Source organism: Macrotis lagotis, chromosome 4 (assembly GCF_037893015.1).
Source record: "Macrotis lagotis isolate mMagLag1 chromosome 4, bilby.v1.9.chrom.fasta, whole genome shotgun sequence".
Lineage (NCBI taxonomy): Eukaryota > Metazoa > Chordata > Mammalia > Peramelemorphia > Peramelidae > Macrotis > Macrotis lagotis.
In genome coordinates this window covers 162,803,330-162,816,651 of record NC_133661.1, presented here as the reverse complement: position 1 = coordinate 162,816,651, position 13,322 = coordinate 162,803,330, and the positions used below count along the sequence as shown (strand labels likewise).

Genomic DNA, 13,322 nt, shown 5'->3' with positions numbered 1-13,322 from the left:
TTTTAAGTTTCTGAGGTCACATTTGAACTCAGGTCCTCCTGATTCCAGGGCTGGTGCTGTATTCACTGTGCCACCTAGCTGCCCCACAAAGTAGAAGCTTAATAAATGCTTACTAACTGATTGATATTTTAGGTGAACTTCTCCCACTAAAGTGATGTATTCTCTGATGGCTTATTGAGACATCAAAGTGATCCTGGCTTCTACAAATCTATGTTAATAGGGCAGAACCTTGGCAAGTGCCACCAAACTAGAAAGGTATAGACTTAGTGATAGTAAATGAATAAGCATTTCACTATTTCGAAGAAAAGCAAAGAGAGTCTCCGCTCCCCAGGAGCCCCCAGTATGGTGGTGGAGAGAACATATATGTATGAATAAGATATATACAGGATAAAGTGTAACTAATCAACAGAAGGAAGGCATTAATTTAGGGAAGATCAGGAAAACTTGTAGAAGGTCTAATTTTAGCAGGGATTTGACTGAAAACAAGGTAGAGACTGCCAGACATAAGAATGGACTGGGTCTCTGTTATCTATGGATCAGTGTAGCTAAATTCATACAGTGGCTCAGCTCAAGGAGATTGACCCCATTACCTGAAGTTTTGTTTTTTAAAGTCATAGCATAAGATAATAGATTTAGGACAGGAAAGTGATAGTTGAAGTCATCCAGTTTAATCCCTTCATGGAAATGGAAACAGGATTACATTTGTCCAAGGTCACATGGGATTCAGAAAATTAATTCATCTGTGATTTGAACTCAGATCCTCTAAATCTAAATCTGGCCCCCTTTCCTCTGTTCCACTAATTTTCTCAAATGATTTGTCAGAAGTCATACTGACATTAAATTGCTTGGGTGGCATTTGAATGCTTGTCCTGTGACAATTGGTAAAGTGATCTTTCCACTATATTCCATTTTTTCCTTCATAGCAATTTTTGGAATCATCTCCTAAGGCATAGAGAAATTTCATACTGATGAAAGCATTGCTCTATGGAAGCATTAAGGTGTGAAAATTGCTTAACATATATATGTTTGATTAAATTTCAGTGTAATCACCATGATGCATATCATTAAGTATGTCAGATTAACTTGGCTGTAAGATTTATTTTGATTATAACATTAAAAATGATTTATGCTCAGCTTTTGCTCATGAAACATAATAGTTCATTTACAAATTAAAAAAAATAGGGGCAGCTAGGTGGCGCAATGGATAAAGCACCAACCCTGGAGTCAGGAGTACCTGGGTTCAAATCCGGTCTCAGACACTTAATAATTACCTAGCTGTGTGGCCTTGGGCAAGGCACTTAACCCCATTTGCCTTGCAAAAAAAAACCAAATTAAAAAATTCAAAAAAAATTATCCTTTTTCCCCAACTCCATAGAGTCACAAGAGAACAGTGAGATAGATTTGACTATTTTCTCTAGAAATATTTGGACCTTTTCCACTTCCATTACAAACACAAAACCTTGCAAAAGATTTTGGAACTAAGTTCCTTTATGTGGCTATTCAACTTTTGCTCTTCTGCCCCTTGAGAGGGGGATCCTGAATCTGTTCACCTGTTCAGTCTCTTCTTCTCCAGCAAATTTACAATACAAATGGGTTGGCCATTCCAGACAGGTGAGATACTTCTCTGACTAGTCTAGAGCAAAGATTTCCTGTTTCAATTTGCAATAATTGTCTTTATTTTTTCCCTCTAATCATGCTAATTCTGTTAAAAAAAATCTTCAGCATTTATACTCAGTTGTGTACATTTAAATTTGTAGCTTTTTTGACTGGCATTCAAGACCCTACACATTCTGGTGGTGATTTACTTTCAAGTACCTGTTGCTGTTGTACTCCCAACTTCACCAAACATACCCATGTAAATTTTGTCTCCAAACTCTTTGTTATATCTATAATGTTAGAACCGAGTTAATAAGTATTTTTAAGTACCCCCAAAACTTCAAATAATTAGGGGCAGGTGGGTGGTGCAATGGATAAAGTACTGGCTTTGGAGTCAGTAATTCAAATCCAGTCTCAGACACTTACTAGCTATAAGGCAGTCACTTAACCCCAAATGCCACAAAAAAGTATTTAAGTACCTACTATGTGGCACTTTGCTAAGTTCTAAGGATATAAAGAAAGATAAAAGTAGGGCCTCAAGGATTATAGTCTAATTGGGGAAGGGGGAGGCAACATTCAAATTATTATGTATGTGTAGGACATAGAATAAATTAGAGGCACTAGCATTAAGGGATTTGAAAAAAAACTCTTTGCAGAAGGTGGAATTTTGGCTGGAACCTAAAGGAAGTCAAGGAAACTAGGAGACAGAGATAAGGAGGGAGAGAATTCCAAACATGAGGGCAGACAGTGAAAAAGTCCAGTCAGAAGATGGAATGTCTAATGAAAGGAACTGCAAAGAGGTCATCGTGGATCACTTATGTGAAAGGGAGTAAGATGTAAGAAGTGGGTCATGACTTTTTATTTATTCTTTAAAGTCAAACTCATGTACCCTGAATTTCCTCACTACCCCTCCCAAACATTCTCCTTCCTCCCCTCCCCAACTCCTCTTCTCACAACCTGCCTCCCCACCTTTCTATGCAGCCCTCCTTCATATTTTTTCTTTCCCATACTCTTCATTCTAGCTAAATTATATTACTCCTGCTTCTGTGCATTCTATAAGCTCTTTCCTATTGCTTACAGAAAAGCAGCAGCATTATTATTATGATTATTATTAAAGTAAAACTCAGGTCCAGCATCACCTCCTTTGTAAATCTTCCCTGTCTTTCTGCTACATCCAGTTCTGTCTCTCATTCTGTCTTCTTCCTAGGACCATAGATAGGGAGCTTGAAAGGATTGAGTTGTTGTTCAGTTGTTTCAGTATAGTGTCCAACCCCATTTGGAATTTTCTTGGCAGAGATGATGTAGTGGTTTGCCATTTTCTTCTCCGGCTCATTTTACAGATGAAGAAATTGAGGCAAAGAGGGATAAATGACCTGTCCAGAATCACATAGCTAGTAAGTGTCTGAGACTAGATTTGAACTCAAGAAGATAAGTCTTTCTGACTCCAGATCCAGCACTCCATCTACTGGACCACCTAGCTGCTGTCCATTCATTTTTTTAGGTGAGAGCAATGAAACCCAGAGAGGTCAAGTAATGTGCTCTGGGTTACAAAAGTTGTAAGCTTCAGAGCTGAAGTGTCCAATTCCTCTACACCCAAATTCAGTTTTCTTCCCACTATCTCAATTTACTTTGAGTTTTCTTCTCTGTGTACTTGCAGAATCCCACCCTTTTCAGTGTTAATTATAAACTCCTGTAGTCAGAGATTATTTCATTTTGCCTTTGTGTTCCTAGCACTCAGTACAATGAATGCATATATTAGATGATTAATAAACAATTTTTTAATTTAGCTGAACTCATATTCTATGTTGATTTTTGCTTCCATGGATTTCTTATTTTTATTTTTTGCTTCTGCTGCCCTCATTTCTAGAATGTTCTCTCTGCTCCTACAGTATCTATCTAATTATCAATTCCTCCATGAAGTCGACCCAAACTCCAGCCTACCTTGATCTCTTCTTTCTCTTAAATGCATTGAAGTTTTTACTCAGCATAGTCTTTTTTTTTACAAATAGTATGAGCTTTTGATCAAATGAGATAATATTTGTAAAGTACTTTATCACAGTACCTGCTTATTTACTCTGATATTTACTCAGCTTCCTCATCTATAAAATGGGGGGGTGATAATGTCTATATTACCTACTTTACTAAATTCCTATGTGGAAAGTCATTTACAAATCTTAAAGTTCCATGTACATGTGAGTTATTATTATCATTATTCCTATTCTCATACTTAATTAGTACTCTCTGATGATAATGTAATTGTTACTAATTGACTTCTGTTTTGCTTTTAAATTGAAGCTTTCCTTCCCTTCTCTTTTATTTTCCTCCTCCTCTTCCTTCACCTTTCTTTTCTTCTTTCCTCTTTATTCCTTTTGCCATGACATTATGTCATAGTTTGGTCATAGAATTAGTTCTAGTACCTTCTGTGGTCTCCTACACTTTATATCAATGAGAAGTCTTTGTCATACTGTCATACTGTTTAAATGGGCCATGTGGATGATGATTGATTAAGACCTTAATATAATTAATCATATCAGAGTCTATTTAAAGGGAATATAATCCTTTACTTGCTTTTTGGGGAAGGAAGGAAACATTTTGACTTCTTTGGATGTTTAAAAGATCTATGCTTTCATGGATTGAAATCCATGAAATCATCCAATGAGATTCTTGTGTATACTCTCCCATAGATCCTTCACAGATGAGTGATCCAGCATCCTTGGAGTCTTCCTTTAGTTCTTTTTTTTTTCATTTTAGTGTTTTCATTGGAACATTTAGCCTATTCAACTATTAGTTTTCCATACTTTTCTGATCTCAATGATATTTATGCCAATTCTTGTGCAAAAGTCATGATTCAGTAATGGATTGATTGACTTCAGGGTTTGTTCAAGGGCTAGCCTCATTCAAAAAAAGGAGAGGCTACATGGCTCAGTGGATAGAGAACCAGCCCTGGAGTCAGGAGTACCTGAGTTCACTGAGACACTTAATAATTACCTAGCTGTGTGGCCTTGGGCACATCATTTAACTGCATTGCCTTTCAAAAAACCTTAAAAAAAACGAGAGGATTGTCATCAGTAGGTTGACTGCTAGGCTATTCCTTGGGTCATAACAGCCTATGATTTGACTTATTAAAGAAAACAAGTAAAGTTTTATATATAAACAACACTCTCATCCTTAAATCTCTAAACGATATTTCTCTTTTTTTCAGGATGAAAAGAATCAAGTTTTAACCACCAATATTTGGTTGCAAATGGTAAGTTGAGAACTCTCTTTCCCTTCTTTCCCTATAGAAATACTCTTTCTTTTAGTTCTCTCACAGTTTTGTTCATATTTCCTTCCTTCACACAACATATATTAGTTGTTTTAAAGTTCTCTGTGTATCTATTACACTCCTTACAAAGAAAAATCTCCTTGAGGGTAGGGGGATATATCTTTTTCATTCTTATATCAGCAGGACCTAGTGCTTAGAGATTGAATTGGTATTTAATAAATGTTTGAATAAATAGATGAATGCATTTTTAGACATCTCATATTCTTCACTTCCTATTCTTTCCCCTTAAACTTTTAACATTTTTGTGCTCATGTTTAATTTTTTTAGGTGTTAAATGAATATCCAAATATCCCATCAAATATAACTATGCTTTTTTGAACATAAGATATCTCATTCTAGAGAAATCTACAAATTAAAAAAAAGTGAAGGTTTTTATTTTGATGGCAGGCATGCCCTTTGGAAATGTCAAAGACACTTATAACATGAAGCAATAATGGTTTTACCTTACTCCTTCTCTGCTATATTTTAGATCATTAACACCTTCTCCCATGATTTATCTTTGTCACACCTTCTGCATTTTTCTATATCTTTATTGCTTATCAAAATAGAATTTGTGGAAGCTGCTTGAAAGCATAAACTAGTTGACTCCCAAAATTTTATGAGCTGGTCTTTAAAACAGCATTTTCAATTAGTACATCCTGATCATCTCAGCAACCTCATAAGTACATTTTGAAGTGGCTAGACATTTAAAGGGCAATTTAAGCTACTTAATCATTAAGTCCCTCCAAATCAAACAATTTAGCATATTGGTTACATAATCATATTGGCTAAAGTTAAACTTCATGCTCTTAGTTAAAAATGGTCAAAAGGTTAACTTTTGTTAATGAAAAAAAGAAATGATTTCCAGAAACTTTGTGTTCCAGGTACTGCTTGGATGCTACTTTTTTTTAAAAAAATTGATACCATACCTTAATGTTTCAAAGATTTCATTTAGTTGGTATGGATATCTTTCACAACTGGAGCAAATTGCAGCCTCTCATTATCTAAGAAAGGGTATTTTGGAGGTATAAATAAAAAATTCATCATATAGTGGCCAATTTCGGAATGTACAATTTACCAACTTGGCTAAGCTGGTTCTTGGAATAGAGTTAATATAGCCCATTGTTAGGTGATACACTGAACTTTGAGGACCTGCCAGATCTTATGATTCTTAGACATTGCCTTTGAAAGTCTGAGACAACAGTCAAGCTTTGGTTGAAGATTTTTCTATGTAGAGAAAAATGAGACAGGCAGGGAAATTGACAGAATCTCTATCTCTTCCTCTGATGCTCAGTTTTCTAAATCCTCATTATGTTAATTGGTTTTCATCAAGTCAGAGAGATGAACCATTTAAAAGACTGCCTTGGGGTTCTGAGAGTAAGGTTATTTTAGGTTGTATTGCTTTTAGTAACCCTGAAACAAACACATCAATTTTGTGGTCAGTCCATCAATAAGTATTTATTAAACCTTGCTATGTCCTAGACATTGTTCTAAGAACCAGAGATAAAGCATTATAAGTCCCTCTCTTCAAGGATCTTGTATCCTAATGGAGGAGAGAGAGACATTAGGGAATTGGACAGGGATTGAATCATTAGTATTCAATAAAATCATTTCATTTCAGCTCAGTTCAATGTCAGTTCAAACCAGCAAGTATTTACTAAGTGCCTTCTGTTGACCAGGGGCTAGGCTAAACTCTGTGGAAACAAAGAAGGTAAAATTCATTCTAATTCTCAAGAACTATCCATTATTATTACTGGAAGCTCCTAAAATTTTATAAAAGCTCATTTTGACCTCTGACAGTTTCTTTGGTTAAACTTTGCCTAAGGAATTCCTGCATTGTAGACTGGACATTTGCTATTTTTGAACTTTCTTGTACCAAACTTGTGCTTTCATTGGTATGGGGTGCTTTCACTAAGGAATGAACTTCCCTAGTCATATAGATTGGCACTTGTTTTTTAATTTTTATTCTTAGAGAGTTTCCCAGTTCAGACTTGATCTCTAAGGCCATCTCTCTGTCCTCTATGCCAGCTGTCTCATACCTAGAAATAGTAAATTTCCCTCTTTTAAATGTTTGTTTTTATCCACTGATTCCACAGGGATTTTTTTTGATTACCTGCTATGTGTAAGGGATATTGCTAATTACTGAAGAAAGTAGAAAGCATAGTCTAAATAATCCTGTGACCTACTGGGGAACATGGAAAATTAAATAGTAATACAAAATGATAGCATAAGAGGAATCTTAAAACAAAATCTTAAAGAGAAACCTTAATAGCATAAAAGGAATCTAAAATAGTTCTCACAGTAGGCACATTGAGTTTCACGAGAAAGAAAACCCTGCTTGGGGTTTAGGATGGAACAGACCTTAGGCAAGTTACCTTAATCTTTCTGGGACTCAGTTTCCTCAATCTGGATAAAACCAAGAAGTTGGAAAACTGATTCTTTTATCCCTAAGTGCTCTAACATTTGGTTAACATTACCAAATGTGATATTTAGGGATACAAAGTTGTGGACATCAGCAAAATCATGTATCCTTCAAGTATTGAAGTTTGTTATGCTCAGTATAATCAGTAATATCTGTTTCCAAGTCATATGTCTCCCAAAGGATAGCTTTCTAACCCATGATATTAAGTAACTTTGATTCCATAGTGTGGATTATTTTATGTAGATGCAAATTCCAATCCTTCAATGACTTTGCACCCAATTTAGTTTGATTTAGTCTTGATGAGTTGCTATCAATGTCTTAAAATCTTATCACCCTGTGGTCAACCAGGTGAAAAAGTTCTCTGTACTTAATTGTGTTCTAATCCTAAAATAAAAGACAGATTATCTGTTTTATGCTTTCAGTTTGGTAGCACTTGGCAGAGCTCATATTCTTCCAATATAGCCAATGAGATACAGGGTCATCTCCACAGCATAAACAGACTAGAACTTTATTTATCCTTATACCGTCATGGAAAACATTAATGTAAACATTATTCCACATCTACTAAAAGACTCTGATCTCATCTGAACTGAATATAATTCTGGCAACTGACCCTGAGGGTAATTTTTTTAATTGTCCCCTCCCACTCCCCTCAACTCCAGGAACATAGGAAAATCTTTAAATTTTGTGATGGTGTTGGATCACTTATCTGTGTTTTCTCAAATGTTGTAAAATAGGACTCCCATAGACACTAGATGGATTTTGGAAAGTGAACAGTTTTTATTTTACTGCAAAGAAAATATACTTTTCAAAAGAATCACAGGAACCTATGAGAAGGTAGAGAAATGCAGGATCCTCAAACAATCCAAAAAACTTCAATCAAAAGATAAACACACTTTAGCAGTCCATTCCTTGGACAATTTCAGGAAGGATTGGAAATGCCCACATATCCTTCCATAAGGAGTTGTCTTATTCCTCCTCCTCCTCCTCCTTCTCTGAGGAACATGCTAATGAGAAAATAATTATGATTTTATTTATATAGAGTTTTGTCTTTTTACAAGTTTTGTCTTTTACATTTTGTCTTTTACAAGAAGTCTTGGAGTCTATTATGAAGTCTATTATGACTTCCATTTTTTACAGAAGAAGAAAATGAGATTAAATGACTTAAATGACAGTATCACCTAGCTAGTAAGGATCAGGTCTTCCTGACTCCAGGAACAGTACTTTAACCATTCATTGTGTCAGTCAGCTCTCTTTTTCCTCACTGGCTGCACACTTTAAGAATTCTATCAATTTCCTCAGTTATATGGGTAGGGAACATAATAATATCAAACATTTATATAGCATTTTAAAGTCTGCCAATTGCTTTACAAACAATACCTCAGTTTATACTCATAGCATCCCTAGGAAGGAATACTATCATTACTTCCATTTTTCAGTTGGGGAAACTGAAGCAGGCAGAAGTTAAATGAGTCTCTCAGAGTCATTCAACTAGTAAGTGTCTGAGGTTGGATTTGAATTCAGGTCTTCCTCACTTCAGGTCCAATGTTCTATTCACTTCAACACCTGGCTGTCTCTCCCTGCTTTCCCCTTCTCAACTTCTCTATTCTGTGGCATTTCAAATTGATTGTCCAAGTTAACCTCATTTTATATACTACAGGGGTAACTTCTTGTAAGAGTCCTTTCCCCTAATTTTCAGTTACCAATAAACTCATGACAGCTATGATCCTGGAAATCAAGCAGAGGCATTCCCTTTATCCTCTCTCTAGGGTGTCAGTGTACCTTCTTTGTTCCATGGATGTGCCCTTTAGAAGCCTTCAGTCAAAGGTCTGTGCCAGAGTGAAATACTTTAGGAACCAGAGGGAAACCTTAAAAAGTTCTTTCATAGGAAGACTATCTTTAACTTCTTTGGTTTTAATATTACCCTAATTGAAAGTGACTCAAGGAATGAACAGATTCCTTAAAAGAGGGAGGAAGCTGCAAAGGATGGTTGGTCCAGTTCTGAGAAGGAGGCAATGTAGGCAGGAGGGTGATTCAGAGTGGAGTTACTCACATTCTCTGGCACGTCTCTTTCACCATGTTTCAGACTCCTGACTTCTTGTCCGTCTGCCGAACTACAACTGTACTGAATATTGACTGCTCAATTTTAAAGCACTGGAGCCCAGTCACTATAAACCACTTATCTCCTGTAGAGCCATAATAGGGGAGACAGGACAATAAAACTCAACAAGTTAAACATTCTGTTTGAATTTTGTTTTCTTTTCTTCATATATATATATATATATATATATATATATATATATATATATATATATATATATATTCCCCCCTTTTGGTTTTGACAGACTTGTCAAATATATTAAAATGTATTTGTGTAATGTGTACCACATAAAACTGTTTGCTTTGTCAAGTTCCTAAAGAGGGAACAATAAGAGCATGAAGTTTGCAGACCAGTTTCACAATTCTATTAAAACTGTCAAGTATAATTAGGTTTAAGCTCTAGGTGGTTTGTTGCCGTTGTTCATTTGTTTTCGGTCATGTCCAATTTTTCATGACCCCATTTGGGATTTTCTTGGAAAAAATACTGAATTGGTTTGTCATTTTCTTCTCCAGTTCACTTTATAGATGAGAAAACTGAGACAAAAAAATTACTTGCCCAGGGTCACTTAGCTAGTGACTGAGGCCAAATTTCAACTCAGGTCCTATGACTCCAGGTCTGGCACCTCTACTCCACCACCTGGCTGCCTTTAGTGACAGTTCGATGATATCAGAAAAGAGGCTAAAAGAGTTATTTAAGGGTTTCATAGATGATGTGTTAATTAAAAAGTTTTCTCTTATTTTGAAATCTTTTCCATTATTATGATTAGAATCTCTTCATTTTTGTGTCTAAGTTTTCCATTTTATTTTCTTTCTATTTTATAACTTTATTTTGTTTCCTATTTTCTATTTTATAATTTTGTTTTCTTTCTATTTTATAACCAACTAATATTCATATATACATATGTATGTATATATACACATACATATATCATATATCTAATAAGATGCACAGTATAGTAAAACCTAAATGCTAAAGCATCTTCCTTCAGAAACTTAGAATCATAACTAGGGTAAGGTAACTGGGCTTCTGTCCTAGAACACTTGAGAGTTTTAGGGTAACAATATGTAGAAACAACTGATATTAGTGCCTAATTAGCAATAATAATAATAATATTTAATAATAACAATGCTATCCACAATTTATATTGTTGTTGTTCAGTCATTTTTAGTTGTATCCAACACTTCATGACCTCATTTGATGGGGTTTTCTTGGAAAGGATTCTGGAATGGTTTGCCATTTTCTTCTCCATGATATATAATAACAATAATAATAATAACAATAGAAATAGTAATAGTATATGCAATTTATATAGTACTTTAAGATTTACAGAGTATTTAACAGACCTCATTTTTCTCTCACAATAATGCTGAGAGGTAGGCTCCCATTTTACAGATGAGGAAACTGCCTGCTTCAGAATCAGTAACTTGTCCAGTGTTATACTTATAAGCAGAGAGGAGAGCCTGGATCCAAATCCAGGTCTTTGTACAACAAATGTAGTGTTCTTTCTACTATTGCTAGCTAATTTTAGAACATTTAGTGTGTAACTCTTTTTATCTAATGACATCATTGATTGTCATTGGGCCTGGAAACCCAATGCAACTTCAAATGATTGCTTGGGTTCTTTGCCATGCTCCCTCTAAGGCAGTTACGTTCCCCAAATGAAATAAAGTCAAGGTTGAGTTACCTGATGTTTTCCCCAAGTGACATCAAAAGCATGTCTTACTATGGATGTCTCGTCCTTTGGCATGAACTCTAGTGGTTCTCTCCTGGATGGAAAGAAGCACTTTAATTGAAGGTCCAGTAAAATCTCCTAATGGCTCTAGTTCTTTCAGAAAAGCACTGTCAAGAATCCTCTGTTTCTAAACTGAAAATAACTAAGAAAGACAATTTCAAACTCTCCCTCTTTCCAGGTGGGGATGAGGTTAGAAAGGACATTTGCACATCTGATTTGTTAGTTGTTTTAAGGTCTATGAATTAAAGATGTCATGGAAGAGCTGCACAAATAACTCCTTAAGAAGAAGGTGTACTTTTTTTTAATCAAGAAATTAGACTATTATTGCTTTTTGTATTAGTGGCAATAATATTACATTAGCATGCTTTGTGCTGTCAGACTATATTATAGGTAAAAGAATATTATTAATCAGATTTATTTTCTAGTAATATATATTATTTAAAGTCCAAGGTAGAACTATATAATATTGAATTTACTTATTCATTCAATCATCCATCCATTCATTCTTCAAACACTTATGGAAGACTTACTTAGGTGGATCATCATTTGTTATAATGGATTCTTTATTGTGGTTGTTCAATTGTTGTATTGTCAAGATTTCCCCTACTTTTTTTCCTATTGGTATTTTACTTCTCATGTAGCATGCTCTGACCCTTCATGCTTAGGACTTGTTACAGTTTTACCCTGTCATGGTTTTCCTCTGTTAATCTAAGGAGTCTCTCTTCTCTGTCATTGGCTCAAGTCTTAACAAGACATGTTCCTCTCAATTTTAGGAGCTCAGTTCTACTTCTCCACTTACCATTGCATGGGCTTTTACAAAGGGATATTCATTTCAAATCAAGCAAGAACAAACATAAATATTTACACCCAGAACTGGGCAGGGGTGATGTTGTTCATGAGAACAACCTCCCCAACAAATAATTTATAAAGAAATGTATTTAGTAATTTAGGAGAGAGAGAGAGAGAGAGAGAGAGAGAGAGAGAGAGAGAGAGAGAGAGAGAACATTAGAAAGAAGAGGTGGGCCCATCCACCAGATTCTGAAATTTTTACATTATATAATGCAAATATATATATATATATATATATATATATAATGTAAAAGGTTATAAGTCACATATGAATTACATATACTTCATTATAGCATTTTCATAGAGAGGACAGATAGATTGAGATGGATCTTAGAAAATGTAAAAAAGAAAATTTGGACAAAATAAAAACACAGAGAACCTAAAACACAAGCTTGGGTAGACCCAAAACAAGTCCTGGATGTGGTAACCTAAAACAAGAATGCTTTGGGTGAAAGCAGGATCAGGAGTGAGCTCAAAATTCCTTAGGTATCTCTGGCATTTCTAGAGAGTTACTAAGGTCAGACAACAATATTCTGAGTGTAGATCATGTAGGTTGCATTTAAAGAGTATAATTGTTTTTCTGAACAATATAATAAATCATTTCCCCCACCATGATAATGCTTCTTATACCACCTCAGAACATTACCTCAGTCTCTGGTGAGTGGGTTGGAAGGATCAAGCTCATAGTTTAGTTCAGTTCCTACATATCATTAGTCGCACCAAGTTCATGTACAAAGTTAATAGTCCCAGCTGGTAGCCCTTGACCACAATTATACTAAAACAGAAATGAGATCAGTTTTGGGAACTGATAATTGAAGAATATTTAGATAATACTTGGACATACTAAATACTTGGACACTGGTGGATGTTATCAGGAGAGACCATAACTTTTCCTTTTCTAGCTCTTCTTCTCCCCACCAATTCCTGAAATTCCCTGGCTAATTATAATTTTAAAAATGGAATTCAAAATCTTTCATGTATAATAGGATTGTTTTTTGCAAAGGTGTCTGGCCTAATCTAAAGGAACTCTTGTAGTAGAAACAGTGCTAGGTTTGAAATCAAAGGACCTGAATTCAAATTTTGACTTTGTTCCTCACTATCTGTGTGACAATGGGCAAGTTCCTTTATTTCTCTGAACCTGTTCTAATCTCTAAAAGGAAGGATTTTAGATGAGCTCTAAACTCCTTTCCTGCTCTAAAGGGAATACCAAACAAGGTCATATTTTTGTAGTGACAGCCGGGCCTTTTTGGGTGTTATTTTCTTTAAAAATGACTGAAAAGGAAAAGCAAATTGCCAGAAAACTCTGTGATTTTAAAAA

At 35.2% G+C, this 13,322-nt stretch overlaps 1 protein-coding gene across 2 annotated transcripts in view; it reads left to right on the top strand.

Moving 5' to 3' along the window:
• The window catches only part of LOC141521711 (neuronal acetylcholine receptor subunit alpha-7), a 174,263-nt gene that overhangs the window by 90,296 nt on the left and 70,645 nt on the right, over positions 1–13,322 (top strand). For both annotated transcript variants that reach the window (XM_074234544.1, XM_074234543.1), the window contains exon 2: positions 4,799–4,843. In XM_074234544.1, the coding sequence (XP_074090645.1) occupies positions 4,799–4,843 (45 nt within the window). The remainder of the gene's footprint in view (positions 1–4,798; positions 4,844–13,322) is intronic.